Source organism: Mobula birostris, chromosome 2, assembly GCF_030028105.1.
Source record: "Mobula birostris isolate sMobBir1 chromosome 2, sMobBir1.hap1, whole genome shotgun sequence".
NCBI lineage: Eukaryota > Metazoa > Chordata > Chondrichthyes > Myliobatiformes > Myliobatidae > Mobula > Mobula birostris.
In genome coordinates, this window is record NC_092371.1 from 48,171,681 (window position 1) to 48,193,034 (window position 21,354).

A 21,354-nucleotide genomic window follows, 5' to 3' on the forward strand; every position below is an offset into this window, starting at 1 on the left:
TTTGTGTCCAACTTTGTGGATGATACGAAGATAGCTGGAGGGACAAGTAGTGTTATAGAAGCAAGGAGTCTGCAGAAGAACTTAGACAGATTAGGAAAACAGGAAAATAGGAAAAGGTGGCAGATGGAATAAAATGTAGGGAAGTCCTGTACTTTGGTAGAAGGAATGAAGGCACAGATTATTTTCTAATGGGAAGAAAACTTGGTGGAACAATGGGTCTTGGGAATCTTCATGCAGGATTCCCTAAAGGTTGACTTGCAGGTTAAGTCAGTGGTAAGAAAGACAAATGCAATGTCGGCATTCATTTTGAAAGGACTAGAATATAACAGCAAGGATGTAAGGCTGAGGCTTTATAAGGCATTGATCAAACTGCTCTTTGAGTATCATGAGCAGTTTTGGGCCCCTTTTCTGAGAAAAAATGTCCTGGCGTTGGATGGAGTCCAGAGGATGTTCATGTAAATTATTCCAGGAATGAAAGAGTTAACATATGAGAAGTGTTTGATGGCTCTGGGCCTGTACTTGCTGGAGTTTAGAAGAATGAGGGGGATCTCACTGAAACCTATTGAATTTTGAAAGACCTAGATAGAGTGGATTTGAAGAGAACGTTGCCTATAGTGGGGGAGTCTAGGACTAACGGCACAGCCTCAGAATAGAGAGATGTCCCTTCTTAACAGAGATGGGGTGGAATGTCTTTAACTAAAGGGTGGTGAATCTGTGGAATTCCTTGCCACAGACAGTTGTGGAGGCCAACTCATTGAGTATATTTAAAATGGATGTTGGTAGTTTCTTTACTAATAAAGGCATCAAAGTTTACAGGGAGAATGGGGTTGAGAGGGGTCATAAATCAGCCACGGTGGAATGGCAGAACAGACTCAATGGGTCAAATGGTCTACTTCTGCTCCTAATTCTTTTGATCTTATGATCTAATTTTCAGAACTCATGCTGACAAATCATCTTTATAAATAAATACAAATAAAGTTTGCCCGCTCACTTATTCACATAATGTCATAGATTCTATAATTTATATGGTATATAATACATTACTATAATATAATAAGAATAATGGTAAGACTTTCATCACTCATTGCTTCTGCAGAGTAAACCAGAAAATCATTATCTGTGTGTGTGTAAGATGCAGAGATCAAGGAGTTGCTGTTAAATTTCTACAACTTCAGGCTGTAACTTGCCCTGCAGCCTTACTCTTAGAGTGTTTTGGTACAGATGTTGGTTAAGGAGATATATATCTGCTTGTCCTGTTTACACTGATCTCAGATTCCTTGAAGAGGTTGATTCTTCATTCCCTATCTTCTGAAAATTCCAGATGAAAAAAACCATCGATCTTCTGTGGCCAAGTATAAATGGAATGAGAGACATTGCTTAGAGAGGTTTATGAGACTGCCCTTTAAAGTCATGTATTTGCTTGAAGTATGTGTTTGTGTACGATGTTGATCATTTATCTGAAAGAGTTTGAAAACAGACAGAAAGAGGTAATATGTTTATTGCACAAAGCTTTAAAGATCCCATCTCAACATTACATTTGCTTTTGGCCACAATTTCAGTTAAGATTTATTGGCAGTCAAGAGAGTAAGTGTCAAGAATGAGATCAGGTCTTAAAGAATTATAAAGATTGAAATTGGTTGGCAAATGCAGAACTTGGAGGTCCTAATCTTGAAAGCAGAGCTTGATTATTTGGGTGTGTAAATAGGACACATTATTCTACAGAACAGACAAGTGAAATATGTATGTCTCATTAAAGAAAATGTAGATATCAGAGCAATAAATTTTTTTCAGTCCTATCAGCAATAGATTTCTATAAGGTAAGTATGTTAGGAGTTATAGATAAAGAGCAGTTAAATGACTCTAGGTATAATGACAAATAATCTAATTGAATGATAAAATAACCCATTTCTATTCCTCTACACCCAGGCGCATGTTATTATGTTAGTCTGATTCACTTGCATTGGAAAAGATATTGGTTTGGATTTTAAATTATTCTTCTAAAAATCTTATCAAGCCAAAGCAAAGTATTATTCTAGTTTGGATTCAAAAGATTCCTTTCTTTAAGCTTTGTTCTCATAGTCAGTACCACACCAGGTCACTCATAATCAGTGCAGGAACTCTTAAGAGAACTTGATCTCTTTTTCCATTTGTAGCTCCTTATAATTTCCCCTGATTTATATATAACTACTTATCAATTTTTTTCCTGGTTCTGAGTGTGTGTCTGAAGTGCTCCTAGGATACAGAGCAACCTAGGATATAGAGCATTGTTCTTTATCAAAGCCTAAAATGCCACCTCTGAAATTCTTGGGAGCTGGTCCATTCTAATGTTCCACCACTCACCACTATTTGCCAGTTTAGATTCAATTCCTGCCTAAATTCCAGCATTAGTTTCAGTAATAATGCTTAACAGGATAACTTTAATTGATACATGGCACTCATGATTCTATTTAATTGATGTTTGGTATTGGCTAGATATAGCTGGTTCTTCACTTGCAAAGATCAGGAGGGACGAAGAGCCCTCGGGAGTGAAGGCAGATACATTGGTGACTGTAGAGGCCAACTCTAGATCTGTAGACTCTGGAGCAGTAGGGACACAGAAACAGCTGGGACGTAGGTGCTTGTGCAGTAGAATCCTTCCTGTGTCTCCTCTTCTCTTCAGCAGTTGCTATCCAATTGATAAGTTTGGTTTGGCTAGATATAGTGATTATTAAAATTCCTAAGAAGCTTAAGTTGAAATGTTTCTTAAAATATTGAAGAACGGAATTCTTTCATTGGAGTCATAGAGCCATAGAAAAGTACAGCACAGAAACATGCATTTCGGCTGATCTAGTTTGTGCAGAACCATTTAGTCTGCCTGCTTCCATTGACCTGCACCGGGACCATAGCTCTCCATACCTCTACTATCCATATAGCGTTCCGAACTTCTCGTAAATGTTGAAATCGAGCTTTCATGCACCACTTGTGCGGGCAGCTTGTTTTTTGTGGCCCTCTGAATAAAGAGGTTTCCCCTCATGTTCCCCATAAGCTTTTCACTTTTCACCATTAACCCATGACCTCTGGTTGTGATCCCACCCAACCTCAGTACAAAAAGCCTGCTTGCATCTATCTGATCTATACCCTTCATAATATTTTACCTCTAACAAATCTCATCTCAATCTCTTGTCATGGTCCGGTTCACAGTCCAGTCCATCGACCCTTGCCCCAGATTTTCCTGTCGACCCTGTTTCTGTTCTTGTTGAGCTCTAATTGAGCCAGCTGATGCTCGTTGGGGCTGGCTGCATAAATACCTCCAGAGACCAGGGTGTGGCTGCTGGATTGTTCTTGTCCTTACTCCTTGTATCCCTTCCCCCTGCCTTCTGTTTCCTCGCCTGAAGCCCTGTCTTGCCTTGCCTTTGCCTTGCCTTTGACTTGACCTGGAGCCACCTTGTACCTAGCTCCCTTCCTGTCCCTTGGCTCTGCCGGGTAAGTCAGGCTGTCTTGCTGTACCCTGCGGTTGGTTCTGTCCCTTCTTGTCCCTTGCCTCCGTCGGGTGGAGACCTGTGCCATGCCCAGGTGATCTGAGCCCTGCCCAGGAGTATCGCGCTCTGCCCAGGAAGAGCTTCAAGACCCCAAGCCTCAAGCCTTGCCCCAAGCCAAGCTTCAAGACCCGAAGCCTCAAGTCTCTGGTCCCCAGCCTCGCCTCAAGTCTCAAGCCTGAAGACTCCAGCCTCGTCCTGCCTGCCAGCCAAGACACGTCCTTGCCTAGCTCTGGGGTCCGAGCCAGAGACAAGACCCAGGTTCTGGGCCCTTGTCCAGTCTCTGGCTCGGAGTCCAAGCCCTGGCTCCTAGATCTCTTGTCCTGTTCCGGGTTCCCGGTTTTCATGTCCATGTCCTAGCCCTCACCCTGTATCCTAGTCCTGTCCCTAGTACTTCAGTGTCTGTGTCATGCACTTGGGTCTGTTCCCAGCCATCTCCTTATGACATCTTTTATATTCCAAGGAATAAAGTTCTGACCTATTCAATCTTTCCTTATAACTCAGGTCCTCCAGACCTGGCAACATCCTTGTAAATTTTCTCCATATTCTTTCCACCTTACCTACATCATTCCTGTAAGTAGGTGACCAACACTGCACACAATACTCCAAATTAGGCCTTACCAATGTCTTATACAACTTCAACATAACATCCCATCTACTTTGATCTATGAAGGCCACTGTGCCAAAAACTTTCTTTATGACCCTATTTACCTGTGGCACCATTTTCAATGAATTATAGACATGTATTTCCAGATCCCTTTGTTCTAATACACTCCTCAGTGCACTACGGTGCACTGTGACTGACCTACCCTGGTTGATCCTACTGAAATTCAATACATAGAAACATTGAAACATAGAAAACCTACAGCACAATACCGGCCCTTCGGCCCACAAAGTTGTGCCGAACATGTCCCTACCTTAGAAATTACTAGGCTTACCCATAGCTCTCTATTTTTCTAAGCTCCATGTACCTATCCAAAAAAAGACCCTATCATATCTGCCTCCACCACCGTTGCCGGCAGCCCATTCCATGTGCTCACCACACTCTACGTTTAAAAAAAACTTACCCCTGAAATCTCGTCTGTACCTACTCCCCAGCACTTTAAACTTGTGTCCTCTTGTGGCAACCATTTCAGCCCTCGGAAAAAGCCTCTGACTATCCACACAATCAATGCCTCTCATCATCTTATACACCTCTATCAGGTCACCTCTCATCCTCTGTCACTCCAAGGAGAAAAGGCCAAGTTCACTCAACTTTGTACTTGTCTGCATTAAATTCTATCTGCCATCTTTCTGCCCATTTTTCTAGCTGGTTGAGATCCTGCTGCAGGCCATGATAGCCTTCCTCGCTGTCCATTACGCCTCCAACTTTGGTATCGTCCACAAACTCGCTGATCCAGTTAACCAAGTTATCATCCAGACCCAGCACCAATCCCCCCAGCACTCCACTAGTCAGACAGCCAACTGTCTAATTCCACTCTCTGGCTTCTCCCACAGAGCCAATGTCTAATCCAGTTTCCAAGCTCATCTTGAATGCTGAGCAACTGAACCTTCTTGACCAACCTCCCATATGGGAATCTTGTCAAATGTCTTACTAAAGTCCATATAGACAATTCTAATATTCTTTTCTGACCCAGCATTACTTTTCAAACATGTTTGGAACTTTTGAACTTTGGTCCTCAAATACTCATTGTCCTCTAATTTTTACACAGATAGGTACCTTTATGTGACCCTTGAAGGCTGACATTGAAAAATAGATATCTGCTGCATGGGATGAAATGATATCATGTATGTCTATACTGTTAGATAGGCACATGGATGAAAGAGAAATGGACAGAAGCATTAGATTGATCTCAGTGTAGATTAAAAGGTTGACACAACATCATGGGCTGAAGGACCTCTACTGTGGTGTCTTGTTCTATGTTCTAATCTTGGGTTAATCATACGAAGCAAATTACATGCCAATATTCAAAAGATAGGAAGCATGTAAACTCTTAAAAACAGGTATTTTCCCCACTATGCCAAAAATCTGACATAAAAACATGATAAGTAGAAATAGGCCACTTGGCTTATCAAGGCTCCTCTGCCATTCAAAGTTTCAGAGATTCATTTATTATCAACGTATACAACTCTAAGATTCTTCTTCTCCATGTATCCACAAAACCAAGAAAAAAAAGGATGTCAATGGGATCATCAACCTTCAACACTCACCCTCCCCACCCCCACAGGAAATGCAACAAGAACGTCGGCCCCCAAATACCTCTCACCCAAACACAAAAAAATGAACACAAACACAACAAGAACATTGACCCCAAAACCTCCTTTCCCTGCATAAAATGCGAAAAAAGAACATTGGCTTCCAAATATCCAGCTCCCTGCACAAGAAACTAACAAAGAAATGCAACAAGAACATCGACCCCCAGATTCCCCTCCCCCATACAAAATGGCACAAGAACATCAACCTCCAAATCCCTGCCCCACCCCCCCCCACCACCACCACCACCACCACCACCACCACCATCATCATCATCATCATCATCAGGTGCTGTGCCCAATTTGAGCTTTGACTGCTATGGCCCACACACTCCTGTTTCGGGTCAAGTGGATCAATCAATTGGTACTCATTTTCAAATCTCTGGCAGCTGTCTCCATCATCATTTGTCTTTGTCTTCCTCTTGCTTTCTTCCCTTGAGTCTTTCCCATAATTACTGTGCATTCTAGCTCCCCTTCCCTAATCACATGTCCAATGAAGTTACGTTGCCTTTTCATGATCGCATACATTATTTCTCTTTTTGTGTTTGCTCTTTTCATGACATCCTCGTTAGATATTTGTTTCATCCATGACATTCTTTGCATCCTCCTCAAAAACCACATCTCCACTGCTACAATTCATTTCTTCATGTTACTAGATGCTGTCCAATATTCTGAGCCATATAACATAACTGGATAAACATAACACTTTAGTACTCTGAGGCGGGTTGTCATGCTTAGTTTAGTATTGGTCAGTATACTCTTCATTCTCATAAGGTGTCTTTTGCGATCCCTATTCTTCTTTTGATGTCCATGTCGCACCTGCCATCTGATGTTACCCAGCTTCCTAAGTAGCAAAAGTTCTGTACTTATCTTATGTCTTTCCCGTTTATTATCAGCCTGCAGATAGGATTCTCCTTCTTTTTGGATATCACCATACATTCTGTCTTTTTGCCATTGATAGATAGACCCATTTTTGCACTTTCTTCAACAACTATATCAATTAAGTTTTGTAGTTCTTCCTCCATACTTGCAATTAACACAGTGTCATCCGCATATCTGAAATTATTGATGTTTTCACCGCCAACTTTGATTCCCAAGATGTCTCTTATTTTTTGTAATATTGTTTCACTGTACACATTAAATAAATCAGAGGAGAAAACGCACCCTTGTCTAACGCCTCTCTCGATTTTCGTAAACTTACTCAGTTCTCCATCTATTCTTACAGCGGCAGTTTGTTCCCAGTACAGATTTCTGATTAGGCGGAAGTCTTTCGAATCTAGATCTAGAGCTCCCCCCCCCCCCCCCCACCACTGCATAAAAAAATGAGAAAGAACAGGAGAAAACACAGAGTATAAAAAAAAACACTGAAAGAAAATTCCACAGTCCATCGTCCAAATCCATATCCCTGTCCAAAACGCAGAAAACCTTGGTGACATCCTCCAGGCACAACGGCAGGGCACACAGTCTCCCCTTTCTGGCAGTGGAGCAATCTCAACAGCGATCAGGAGGCAGCAGCTGGCACTCCCCTTCTGCATTTGCCTCAATATTGCAATCTCCCTCGTCATCAAGGCATTGGCTAATCTTCAGTCTCAGTGGCATTTTCCTGTAGCCTTAACACCACTGAGTTTCTTAATGCCCAGAAATCTATCAACTTCTGTTCTGAATATTTAATATCCTGTTTATCTCCTGAATTAAAATACATTTTCATACTTTTCAAAGTGAATATAGCCATTAACAAACATATGTACAAAAGTAGTCCATAAAGCTGATCCAGTGGAAAGGAAGTAAGGTTTATATAATGAAAGGTCAACAAATCAAAACAAAAACATTTGAAATTTACTGACAACGCACACAAAAAATGCTGGTGAACACAGCAGGCCAGGCGGCATCCATAGGAAGAGGTACAGTCGACGTTTCGGGTCGAGACCCTTTGTCAGGACTAACTTCGTTAGCCTCGGCCCGAAACATCGACTGTACCTCTTCCTATAGATGCTGCCCGGCCTGCTGCGTTCACCAGCATTTTTTTGTGTGTGTTGCTTGAAATTCCAGCATCTGCAGATTTCCTTGTGTTTGTGAAATTTACTGATGGCTCTTTGACAACATTTGTATGAACAGGGTCCAAGTTCCATGTCATGTAGACCAGTTTTCTGAAAGGACCTTTAACCAGAAGAGAAAAGAACTCCGCTTACATGTTTAATACAAGATTGATTGGAATATATTATCAGTAAAAACGTCTAACACAGCACATTAGCACACTATCTACAGAAGGCAAGAATTTGAATCATTAGAATAAGGTGTGTGCTGAAAGAATAGCAACATAAAATGCAGTAGTCAAGGTGCAATTCACCTGTAATGAAGATAATGTTATCATACAAATCCTTAGAACAAAGGTCAAATGCATTTTTTAAATCAATTTCTTATCTACAGAAGTTCATATTGAATTAATAGAAATGAGTACTGTTATTCAAATGGTTTTTATTTAACAATACTGTACATTTATCACATATCTTATTTCTATATAAAGCACAATTTTGCTAGAGCTGTGATAAATTTTGGCATCAGTCAAAACTGGTATTAAATGCTTGGTTAACTAGCATTATATCTTGTAGTTAACAGCACAGTAAAGACAATCTAATGACATTTTGGGCAGTGATACAAGATGTCAGCCTGAACTTGGATTAATACATGAACATTTAGTACCGTCTTTAACAGAATAATTTTTATAAGGTTCTCCATTTTGAGGAACTTTACTGCACTTAAGTTTGGGAGCATGATTATTAGTATTTTTATGACTAATAATTCTATTCATGTTATGACTAATATTTTGTGATCATGTGGCCATAAACATTGCAACACAAAAGCAATGCTGGAGGAGCTCAGCAGGCCAGGCAGAATCTATGGAGAGAAGTACAGTTGTTGTTTTGGGCTGAAACCCTTCCGCAGAACTGGAGAAAAAAGGCTGAGGAGTAGATTTAAAAGGTGAGGGGAGGGGAGATAGAACCACCAGGTGATAGGTGAAAACAGGAGGGGGATGGACGAAGTAAAGAGCTGGGAAGTTGGTTGGTAAGATGAGGTGAAAGAGGGAAAAGGGGATGGGAAATAGAGGGGGGTGGGGTGGGTTTGGGGGGCATTACCAGAAGCTTGAGAAATCGATGTTTATGCCATCAGGTTGGAGGCTATCCAAATGGAATATAAGGTGTTGTTCCTCCAACCTGAATGTGGCCTCATCTCAACAGTGGAGGAGGCCATGGATGGACATATCAAAATGGGAATGGGAAGTGGAATTAAAATGGGTGGCCACTGGGAGATCCCACTTGTTCTGGCAGAAGGAGTGTAGATGCTCAGCGAAGCAGTCTCCCAATCTACATTGGGTCTCACTGATGTACAGGAGGCCACACCAAGAGCACTAAACACAGTAAGTGACCCCAACAGACTCACAGGTGAAATGTCGCCTCACCTGGAAGGACTGTTTAGGGCCCTGGATGATAGTGAAGGTGGAGATGTAGCACTTGTTCTGCTTGCAAGGATAAGTGCCAGGAGAGAGATCAGTGAGGAGGGATGAATGGATAAGTGAGTCACGTAGGGAGCAATACCTGCAGAAAGCAGAAAGTTTTTACAAGTAACGGTGAGAAGAGATATAGTACAGGTAGCTGTGAGAGTCCGTGGGTTTATAATAGATATCATTAGATAAGCTGTCTCTGGAAATAGAGACAGTGAGATTGAGAAAGGGAAGGGAGATGTTGGAAATGGACCAGGTGAATTTGAGGGCAGGGTGGACGTTGGAGGAAAAATGGATGAAATCGACAAGTTCAGCATGGGTGCAGGAAGAAGCACCAAAGCAGTTGTCGATGTAGCTTAGAAAAAGTGTGTGACGGTCATCAGTGCAGGCTTGGAACATAGGTGGTTGCACGTAGCCGACAAACAGGTGGGCATAGCTGAGACACATGCGAGTGCCCATGGCTACCCCTTTAGTTTGAAGGAAGTGGGAGGAGCCAAAGGTAAATTACTAAGAGTGAGAACAAGTTCCGCTAGGCAGAGGAGAGTGGTGGTGGAGGGGAACTGGTTAGGTCTGTGTCTAGAAGAAAATGGAGAGCTTTGAGGCCTTCCTGGTGGTGGATGGTAGTGTATAGGGACTGGACATCCATGGTAAAAATGAGATGATGGGAGCCACGGGACTTGAAATCCTTGAAAAGATCAATAACCATAAACATTTAAGTTTCCTACCAGTTTGTGTCTGTAATTACGGATATTTCCCTTATGGTGTAGGGTATTGTATCAAGCATCAAGGAGTTAATAATTGATCACATTGCACACATTTTTTGGAATAATGTTTGAGTGTAAGGTTCCCACCTTGGGGCCCACAGATCCCTTGGTTACATAAAAAAAGGTTGGCAACCCCTGTTCTAGTGATAGTTTGAGTACAAATATCTCCCAGCTCACAAGACAGCCCTTTTGCTTAACTCAAATGATATAAGGGAATACATCATGGAATCTGAATATTTCTAAGGTGATGATATCCTGCAATGATTTAAATTAACTTACTCATTATCCTCTTTCTTTAATGAATAAATGATACCAATAGGAAAAAAATATCACTGTAAAGGAACACTCACAACACGCTGGAGAAACTCAGCAGGTCGGGCAGCATCTGTGGAAATGGTCAGTCAACGTTTCGGGCCAGAACCCTTCGTCAGGACTGTCCTAATCACATGGTACTGGAGACACAAAGAGTTAATCACGAATCAGCATAAATTGAATCTGGGTTTAGTGGAGGGACATACCGCCATCAGTTTTGGCCATGTGTACCAGCTAAACCAAAGCACTAACTAGGTTCAGCTAGAATAAAGTCCAGAAATTAAGAGTGGCTGAACATGGTTTTGCATTCCAAATTTCTAAATCTGATTGTATCACCTCAGAGTTGTTTGAACTGCTAATGGAAAAGAACACAAAGAATCCAAAGTAGCAGATTAATTCTCTGAGATCCTTAAGTGGGATCATCTTTTGATTGAATTATCTGATTCACTCCCTCTGATATGACATTCTGGAGGTGGTGGTGTGGGTGTAGGTAGGTTGATCAGGTGTCTCTATAACCAGGAGGCCACAGTTGTTGGTGCAGTGGTTATAACAAACATTTATTTGACAAGTCTTGATTCACAAGGAGACAGATTACCTTTCTGGCCAGGGCTTTCTTTAGAGCCAAGTTGCCCTTATGTATGGCTTTATAACATCTAGGTTAAATCGCTCCTTCAAGTCTCCTAGTGTTAATGTTCATTACACTGCTTGTGTTTAGGGCAGCTATGAAGATCCTCCATCTCTGGTGGGGTTCAGGGATTCCTTCCAGGTTTTCACTATTGTCAGTCATGCAAATCCAGAGTGGAGACTCCGGAGTATCATCACACTTAGATGTAAAAGGATTCTTCATTGCTGTTTCCATAACAATTTTGTTCTACCAGTTAGGGTTGTTAGCCCTGAGCTGACACCCCCCCCACCAACCTGGAGGACTGGTGGATCGTTGGTAGTCTGTCCTCTATGCTTTGATCTGTATGGCATGGGTGGCCCTACCAAGAGCCAGCCAAAATGGCTCTCCATGTCATTGAGGCACGTAAGCCTCCAACCCACGACTAGGTTTTGGTACTCTTGGAGGCTATTTATATACTCGTGGCATAATTATCACGTTTACAGTAAAGTAGGGGCTTGTTTTTTTTTGCTGGTGCCCTGCTCCCGGCTACGATGAGCAACTTAAAATGGCAATGTGCCTAAAGGCAACATGTTCCAAGTAAGTGACTGTATGACCATTTGACCTGCACTCCGCGCGCCATTGTTCGAGCAGGGTTAAAATTGCTTTTGCCGGGGTGTAAATTGCACGTAGGTTTAAGTTTGGTGTGTAAGCCAAGCCATACATTCGCAGGATATAAATATCATGACAGTCTTTTTGCAGCATAGCAATAAACGTTATACAGTACGGAGATTATATATTCAGGACCCATCGGCTAGTGGGAAGGGGCAAAAAAAGAGAAACAAATGGCTCCGGAATCCAAGCGCTGTTCACCGGTAGGGGGTGGGGGGAATCAGTGGAACGGGTCATGAGTTTCAAACATACACTGGCATTACTCGCGGTAAATCGGTCTGAACTGTTTAACACTGACATAAGCAGATTCACGCTCTGATGTAACAGTGGTAGCCAGGGATACGTTTCCTGCTAATCCTTTAATTCCCATTGTGAGCCAGTTTTAACTTTACTTCGGCTCGTTCTCGCTGGAACTCCCCATTTGTTAACCGCACCGTCGGCGTGTCCACGGGAAACAGCGGAGCACCAGAATTCAAGGCGGGACTAACAAAGTCTATAAAATGGCCCTAGGTGACTGGAAGCTGGGCTGTTGGTTATACAAGAGGAGATAACTCGACTTTACGTCTCCGAAATTGTTTGGTTCACGGGAAGTACTCGCCTCAGCATGGCACAGAACTCGACAAACAACAGACAGATATTTAACAAACCTAGGGTAAGACAAGCAGACTTGTTGCTTTGCCAGCGGGGCAGTTGCAAGTTATTTTAAACCGCTTAACCGAAACTAGATATGTAACAATAGACCCTAGGCTAAAGAGAAAGATCCTGGTCAAGAATGATTGATTGGTTTGACTGCTTATTGTTTTTATTTACTTGTCTGCTAAATTCAATTTATTTCGATTGTTCACGTGTACTTCCGGGCGGTATAAAACTGGGGTTTGGAGTGGCTGCTTGTTTGGTCTCGGAACAGGACAGATTATTGGTGCTGTAATCCTAAAGGAGATTAATTGCTAGTTAAAACAATTGAAATTTTAGGGATTATTGCCATTATTAAAATTGCATATTTTGGTATTAGTATAAAACGAGCTTTGCAAGCTGAAATCATGTCCAAGGTTTTGAGAACCTTTTGCAATTATTACTGTAAATCCTAAAAGAAATTAGATGTTGTCGTGGTTTCTCGTTTCTCACAAATGACAAGGAGACGCAGAAAATCTTTCAAGTAGTTTTAAACTTTAATTTGCAAATCAAAACTGAGACAATCAGAAAACTAGATGCTGACTGCCCGTCGAACCTTGTACATAGCACTTTTTATAGCAATTTTCCTATCTTAGCTACATTATCATATCCAATCGGCCTGTGATTACATATCATCAATATATCCACTCTTGACTTTACACTGTTGTTTTACTCCCCAATTTAATTATGTCCTAGTTTACATTTTTGGACCATATGTCTTCTCATCCCTAACCACAGTTATTTCTTAATTAGTCTTGCATTGACATACTGCCACATATTTCATCATCTTACCCGCCACTGTCATCTCTCTACTTGGTTTCATTCTAGTTCTCTTCATGAATTAATAGTGAACAGGTCAAAAGTCATGGCTACATAGTGAATACCTTCTATTGAGCTAACAGTGGTTACATAGTAAATATTGTAGAAAATACAATCTGTGCATTTGAGTAAATACAGGTTTCCCCTGCCATCCGAAGGTAGAGCGTTCCTATGAAACGGTTCGTAAGCTGAAATGTCGTAAAGCGGAGAAGCAGTTACCATTTATGTATATGGGAAAATTTTGTGAGCATTCGCAGACCCAAAAATAACCTACCAAATCATGCCAAATAACACATAAAACCTAAAATAACAGTAACATATAGTAAAAGCAGGAATGATATGATAAATACACAGCCTATATAAAGTAGAAATACTTCTCTACGACGATTGGCTGCACAGATCTCCGTAGCGAAAATCTCACACAAGCGCTGTTGGCATAAACATGCTCTCCAGTAACTTTTAAACTATGAAGCTGCCAAATCTATCAAATAACACGTAAAAATACACAGCCTATATAAAGTAATAATGTATGTACTGTGTAGTATCACTTACGGGAATTGGGAACACATCGAGCACACTGATGATGGTGTGTTAGACTGAGTCGTCGCAGGTTGGGGTGGTGCAGTGGCACCCACCCTCTAGGCCGCTGACTGATACATTGCCGCGAAGCACGTAGGGGTAGCCGGGAGGCACACAGCACATCTTTAAGAAAAAAGCCGAAATAAACATGCTAATTAATTAGGTGCTGCCCGGCACATAAATGTCGGCGCAGATCAGAAGTGATTGCCGATTGCAAACCATGAGCACAGTAAAAAAGAAGTCTCAAAAATCCCCAAGTCGATCGATTCCCGAGTCCCCGATAGCAGGCGGCAAAAGGGAGAAACTCCCTGCCATAAACCTCCAGGGACTGTCAACTTGTCGATGCTTTGGAAGCAGCCGACCACAGCCGACGCTGAGTCCATCCGTCTGAAAACTTCGAGCCTCCGACCAGCCCCTCCGATACAGCCTCCCGAGCGCCTTTGACCTAGCCCCGGCCGCTGAAACAAGCAAAGCTGAGGATTTTGGGGCCTTTTGCTCTGGAGATTCCGGTTACCACACAGTAGCAGCGGCAGTGAAGCAGGCATTTCAGAAGTTTTCCAGATGTTCCTTCGTACTCTGACGTACGTCTCCATCAAATCAGAATTGTGCATGGTCCCCTACTTGACAGATTAGATTATGAGGACACGCAGTCCTCTTTTATTGTCATTTAGTAATTCATGCATTAAGAAATGATACAATATTCCTCCGGTGTGATATCACAGAAACACAGGACAGACCAAGACTGAAAAACTAACAAAAACCACAGAATTATAACATATAGTTACAACAGTGCAACAATACCATAACTTGATGAAGAACAGGCCATGGTCACAGTAAAAAAAGTTCAAAGTTTCTCGAAAGTCCCACATCTCACGCAGACGGGAGGAGGAAGAAAACTCTCCCTGCCATGCCAGACCATAGTCCGACTCTGAGTCGTCTGAAAACTTTGAGCTCCGATCAGCCCTCCGACACCGAGCATCATCTCTGCCAAACGCTTCGACCCCAGCCTTGGTCGCCAGCAGCAGGCAAAGCAGGGGATTTTGGGGCTTTCCCTCCATAGATTCTCGATCGCACAGTAGCAGCGGCAGCGAACTGGGCATTTCAGAAATTTCTCCAGATGTTCCTCTGTGGCTTCTCACGTCTGTCTGCATCAAATCAGAATTGCGTACGGCATCCTACTTACAAATACGATATAATTTCACCGGACAGCTGTGCGCGCTGTGTCGCTCCGCCATCTTCTCCTCCAGATAACAGATATTATAACAGAAATAACCTTTGACAGCCCTCCACACTATCCACAACACCTCCAACCTTTGTGTCATCAGCAAATTTACTAGCCCATCCCTTCACTTCTTCATCCAGGTCATTTATAAAAATCACAAGGAGTAGGGGTCCCAGAAACAGATCCCTGAGGCACACCATTGGTCACCAACCTCCATGCAGAATAGGACTTGCCTACAACCACTCTTTGCCTTCTGTGGGCAAGCCAGTTCTGGTTCCACAAAGCATTGTCCCCTTGGATCCCATGCCTCCTCACTTTCTCAATAAGCCTTGCTCGGGTACCTTGTCAAATGTGTTGCTGAAATCTATATACACTACATCTACTGCTCTACCATCATCAATGTGTCTAGTCACATCCTCAAAAAATTCAATCAGGCTCGTAAGGCACAACCTGCCTTTGACAAAGCCATGCTGACTATTCCTAATCATATTATGCTTCTCCAAATGTTCATAAATGCTGCCTCTCAGGATCTTCTCCATAAACTTACCAACCACTGAAGTAAGGCTCACTGGTCTATAATTTCCTGGGCTATCTCTACTCCCTCTCTTGAATAAGGGAACAACATCCGCAACCCTCTAATCCTTCGGAACCTCTCTTGTCCCCATTGATGATGCAAAGATCATCGCCAGAGGCTCAGCAATCTCCTCTCTTGCTTCCCTCAGTAGCCTGGGTTACATCTCATCCAGTCCCAGTGACTTATTCAACTTAATGCTTTCCAAAAGCTCCTGCACATCCTCTTTCTTAATATTCCCATGCTCAAGCTTTTCAGTCTGCTGTAAGTCATCCCTACAATCGCCAAGATCCTTTTCTGTAGTGAATAGTCATTGTCATACTTTATTGATCCTGGGGGAAATTGGTTTTCGTTACAGTTGCACCATAGATAATTAAATAGTAATAAAACCATAAATAATTAAATAGTAATATGTAAATTATGCCAGGAAATAAGTCCAGGACCAGCCTATTGGCTCAGGGTGTCTGACTCTCCAAGGGAGGAGTTGTAAAGTTTGATGGCCACAGGCATCAATACTGAAGCAAAGTACTCATTAAGTACCTCTGCCATCTCCTCCAGTTCGATATCCTTATCCTCTTGCTCTTCGCATACTTGTAGAATGCCTTGGGGTTTTCCTTAATTCTGTCCGCCAAATTTACTTTGAACTTGCAACGTCTGTTTGGTCAGAATCTGGAATCCTAAATACTATATACTAATACTAAATGGGTTCTGCACATAGTGCTAATGTGAAATCATGAGCTACCAGCAAAATTGTGAAATCAGTCCCACTATTTAAAGAATATTCACACTAGTTGTAATTGGACCATCCCCATTTTCCCCAGTCGTCCTTTTCTCTGTTTGCTAACTATAGATTTCATCTCTCTCCCTAGCAGTTGTCTGAGGCTGAAGCAGTCTGTTTGTTATCTTGGTATCACATTTAACCACAAGATACAGAGCAGAGATAATCCAGCACTAGTTAACATAGGAAGAGATGCAGGAACATTGCTTTATGGCCCAGTTAAAATAGTTAAAGATAGTATTTGCTGCTGAAAAAGGAGCAATATGAAGTTGCTTGAGGGAAAAGTATTAAGGCTGATGATTGGGAGCAGTTTAAACTTAGGCAAAAATAGACAAAAGATTAATTAAGAGTGCCAAAATCAAGTATGAGAATAAAGTTGCAATGAACAAACAGTGGACCATAAGAGCTTCTAAAGACATGTAAAGAGGAAAGAAAAGTCAGATAAGAACTTCCTCATGTGGTCCGTATTCCATGCTCCTCTCTTATCAGATTCCTTCCTCTGCAGCCCTTTACCTTTCCTACCCACCTGGCTTCCCATCACCTTTTAGCTATCCTTCTTCCACCACCCCACCTTTTTAATCTAGCATTTTCTCCCTTCCTTTCCTGTCCAAAATGTCGACAGTTCATTCATTGCCAAGAAGGCTGCCTAACCTGCTGAGTGTGTTCCTCCAGCATTTTATGTGTAAAGATAATCATAGGTTGCTTTCAGTCAGAAACAAGTGAATTTATAATGCAGTTTGAAAAAACGACTGAGCAATTAAAATAAGCACTTTTCTGTCTTTATAGGAAAGAGCACAGACAAAATTCCAGAAATGTAAAGGAACCAGGAGACTATTGAATAGGATGAATTAGAGTAAATTAGTATTAATGGAAAAAGAAAGTGCTGGAGAAATTAATGGGACCGAAAAGTGATTAAATTAATTCCCAGGGTCTGATGATCTACATTTCAGTATAGGTAGTGTGGAGATAATGGACATGTTCATTGTTAAGGCCTAAATCCATAGATTTTGAAACGCTTCTTGAAAATTTGTTGGCGACAGATGGGGTTTCACTATTCTCTAATGGAGAGGAAAATACCAGATAGCTTGATATTAGTAAGAGCAAAAATGCTGGAGTCTGTTTTAAAGGCTGTGATACTAGAACACATGGATTAGAATCGCTTAGATGCGATTGTTATTCCTCTCTGTGCCTTGAGGCGCATCAGGTGGCAACCTTGCCATTCCTTTAGCATTTTGTCTGTTTTTTATAGAGGGGCTAGCTCAACACTCAACCCACCACAGATGGAAAGCATAGAAGGACCTGGCCGGATTCGAACCCAGGGGCAGTCATCTTAAAGTCCACTACATGACTGGCCAGCAGTATTAATGCTCAATGTCAGTTTATGAAAGGAAATTTGTATTTAAAAGATGTACTGGGGTTTTGGAAGATGCAAATGTTAGAATAGCTAAGGAAAAACCAATGAAGACTGTTGCCGAACATCGCACTTGTGTGGCCATTAGACACTACACCACGTTTAGAACATGTGTGTGTTTGTGTTCAAAAAAACAGTGATTTTTGTCACTGATTGTTGGTGAGAAATAGGCAGTGAGACAATTCAGAACTGTTGTGCTCACTGCAGTTTCAAGTATTCAGGCTTGGAAATGTCAGAAATGGTCAGGAATGAAAATGAAACAATTTCACTACTTCATCAAGTTAAGAACTACAAAGAATGTGAAGGTTTCAATAATCATGTTAAATGTTACAATGAAAATGAAGATTTGGAGGATACAATTTTCAAAAGCATTGTACGAAGGTAGTCCATTATTTGCAATAGGTGTGGTGCTCCTTTTGTTCTTTTACAGTCAATCAAAAGATCTTAGCAGCATATGCTGGAAAAACTCCTCTGTTGATAACTATTAGGTACTAAAACACAATTTTATGGTAATGTTGTAATATTGGTATTGTTCTATTTTATTCTATCTTTTATTAAAATACATAAATTGTATCTCAGTTAAATGGTGGTATGTCTTTGGCTAATTGGGGCAGTCACTTAATTGGGCCAAAATGTACTGGTCCCATTGTATTCTAATTAACTGGAACCCACTGTATTCCTAAATTTGCTGAGGATGCAAAACTGGGTGGGACTGTGGATTAGCAGGAGTTCACAGCCGACCTTCAGATGAGTGAAAGATGAGTTGTTGTTGGGGGGGGAGGGGGGGGAAACAGGATGTGTTGGTGGGGATGGGCAGAAGATAAAGTACATTCCATATGAAAGCAGCTGATCATACACCATTGCTGGGATTGGACCTGTGAATGGGAGCAAACCACCAGCTTGCTGCATGGGTTGCAGTTGTGTTCGACATGAAAAATTAAGGAATTGTTTTAAGACCTTCATTGGCATTTGTTAGTACTTCTGTTGAACAAGGAGTAATGAGTCGCAGGACATCATCATATTCAGACAATGTTATGGAGTTGGCACAGGGCCTATCATGAATCATGCAACACACATCAAAGTTGCTGGTGAATGCAGCAGGCCAGGCAGCATCTCTAGGAAGAGGTACGGTCGATGTTTCAGGCCGAGACCCTTCGTCAGGACTAACTGAAGGAAGAGTTAGTTAGATCTCTTACTAACTCTTCCTTCAGTTAGTCCTGACGAAGGGTCTCGGCCTGAAACGTCGACCGTACCTCTTCCTAGAGATGCTGCCTGGCCTGCTGCGTTCACCAGCAACTTTGATGGGTGTTGCTTGAATTTCCAGCATCTGCAGAATTCCTGTTGGTTGCTATCATGAATCATGATGGAAAGTTCCTGGTCCAAAATACAAATGATTGGGACTTTTATTTCCCCCCAAGAAATGGACGCAAATATTTAAAAACAGGCCCAAATGAATTTTTATTTGCAATTGATACACAAAATGGTAGTTTAGGGTCACTAATCAGCCTTGCATTCAGAGATGTGCATTGTATCTGGTTAAGTTCCAAGTCATTTGAATTGCTTCATGATCTCATGCCCCACCCACTCCCATCTTTATCCTTCATTCCATTTCTTTCCCTTTGTGACATTCCCACTTCTCCAATCCTGGTCTGCTGAGCATTCCCATTAGCACACTTTTCCAAGAAGCTGATCTTCAGACATCTCAAGCTAAAAGTTCTGACTGCTTCATGTCATGTCAGCTCCTGATGTCATGTGGAATGAATTAAAGAGAGTTAGTGAGCTACAGAACTGAAAGTCTTGAGCCTGGGTGTACACACAGGGCTTGACTTTTGGCACACAGTATCAAGCACGAGTTCTTCAGGTGACCTGGAATTCCCAAGCAAATCTCTGGAACTCCAGGAATTTTCATAAATTAACAGACTCCAGATCAAACCATAGAGAGCACCTTCATATAATGATGGCAACAAGGTCTGGAATTCCATGCCCAACAATTCCCAACTTTTTAAATTCCTCACTTCAGTTAATCATTAAAAACTTAACTCTACCAAACCTTCGCTACACACACAAAATGCTGGAGGAACTCAGCAGGCTAGCAGCATTGGTGGAAAAGAGCAAACAGTCAACGCTTCGAACCGAGACCCTTCATCCCAGATCCATTTACCAAGCCTTTGTCCATTTTCCCAAATACATTCTTATACTTGCACATTGTCCTTACATTGTGAAAATTTAAATGTTTTTTAAGGAGATTTAGTAATTTGAGGTACATTTAAAAAGATTTTGCTTATATTACTGTAGGAGTGGGATCTTGCATGCTTCCTTCCTGGGCAAGAGTTTGACTGGCAATTTGAATGGGAAGATAGCTAGCAGTGCAACATCACAGAATTCTAACATCTATTTGCATTAATCCAGGCATATCTTGTTCCATACCTTCATCTATTTACAATGCTGCTCTTGTTTTAATGTATAATGGTCGGGCGAAATTTGCTTATGTTGGCCTTGGATCAAGAATCGTGTCTAGCTGTTGCTTTAAGCAAGTGAACGTGAGGGTCAGTATCCTAATTGCTTTTTAAATGCTTAAGCTTTATGTGATTGCAGTAAGTGAATTGCTGAATTTGGTTGCTTGTTCAGTTTGTCAGAATTTGGCCTCCTTGACTCAGTTTCAATGTAACCTGTGTTTCAAAAGGCAAATGTACTTAAAGTAGGGCTGCTAAGTTTGGCTGGCCATATTCCTGAAGGTTTCCTAGCACGACTCCTGCTTTCAACCACCTAATCCAGTAGAATGGCCTTTTATTTCACCTGCAGTACTTCCGTAACTCATGAATGAAAACATTCAAAAATTGTAGAAGGAGAAAGCATACTATTTTTGAAAGCCCCTTGTCTCCTTGGTGTATGCCCCAGTAACCAGGGAATTAATTGTGATTCCTGGAGACTTCCAGGCAATGATTAGTAATGTTAGGGAAGACCCAAAATGATTAAATTCAATTACAGGTCCAAATGGGTACAGGACCCTGTCCTTTGCGATTATTTACATATATAGTTGTGGATTTGAAGCAATAGTGCAATTTACATTGGCCAGCCATGGGTAGGGAGACCAAGTGAGTGTCCTATACCGTAGCTTGACAACCTGTGGTTTTCTGGCATTAGGCAACCTCAGCTACAGTCAGTGAAACCTACGAGGATTTGGGGGCAGGAAAGGGCTGTAGAAGGGATTTAGAGGGTCACTATGGCAGTGAATCAAGTCACTTTTAGAGTTTGGAGAACAGAAATGCCATAAAACTAATTGCAAACTTGCTTGCTTGCACCTCATCAATAGATGTTAGTGTGCTCATTGGCAGAAGATACCCAACGTTAGGCTCTTTTCAATACATCATTGATGTTGTAGTTGGTGTTACCTTGGCATCACTTTTCTGAAGGAAAAGCATTAGCTTTCAGTGAATTGTGTTCAAAGATACCCAGACACTTTTGAATGCAGCATTTATCAATTTCTTGCCATGAAGAAATACCGTGTCTTTATTTATTTTGCATCTACCTTTTGAACTATTACTATTTTCTGAATGCAATGCTTCCACTTCATGAATAATAGGTTTCAGCTCTTCCTGTAGTCCTTGTTCATAAAGGTAAGTGTTTCTTTAACTCCCAGTTCTTGCTGGTGCTGTTCCACTATTGTCTCAATAGCAACTTCCTTA

At 41.6% G+C, this 21,354-nt stretch overlaps 1 protein-coding gene across 1 annotated transcript in view; it reads left to right on the forward strand.

The window, feature by feature from the left end:
* Positions 1-11,880: 11,880 nt before the first annotated feature.
* Positions 11,881-21,354, forward strand: part of ada (adenosine deaminase) — a 71,732-nt gene continuing 62,258 nt past the window's right edge. Inside the window, exon 1 of the mRNA XM_072240474.1 lies at positions 11,881-12,268. Coding sequence (XP_072096575.1) covers positions 12,221-12,268 — 48 coding nt within the window. The 5' untranslated portion in view covers positions 11,881-12,220. The remainder of the gene's footprint in view (positions 12,269-21,354) is intronic.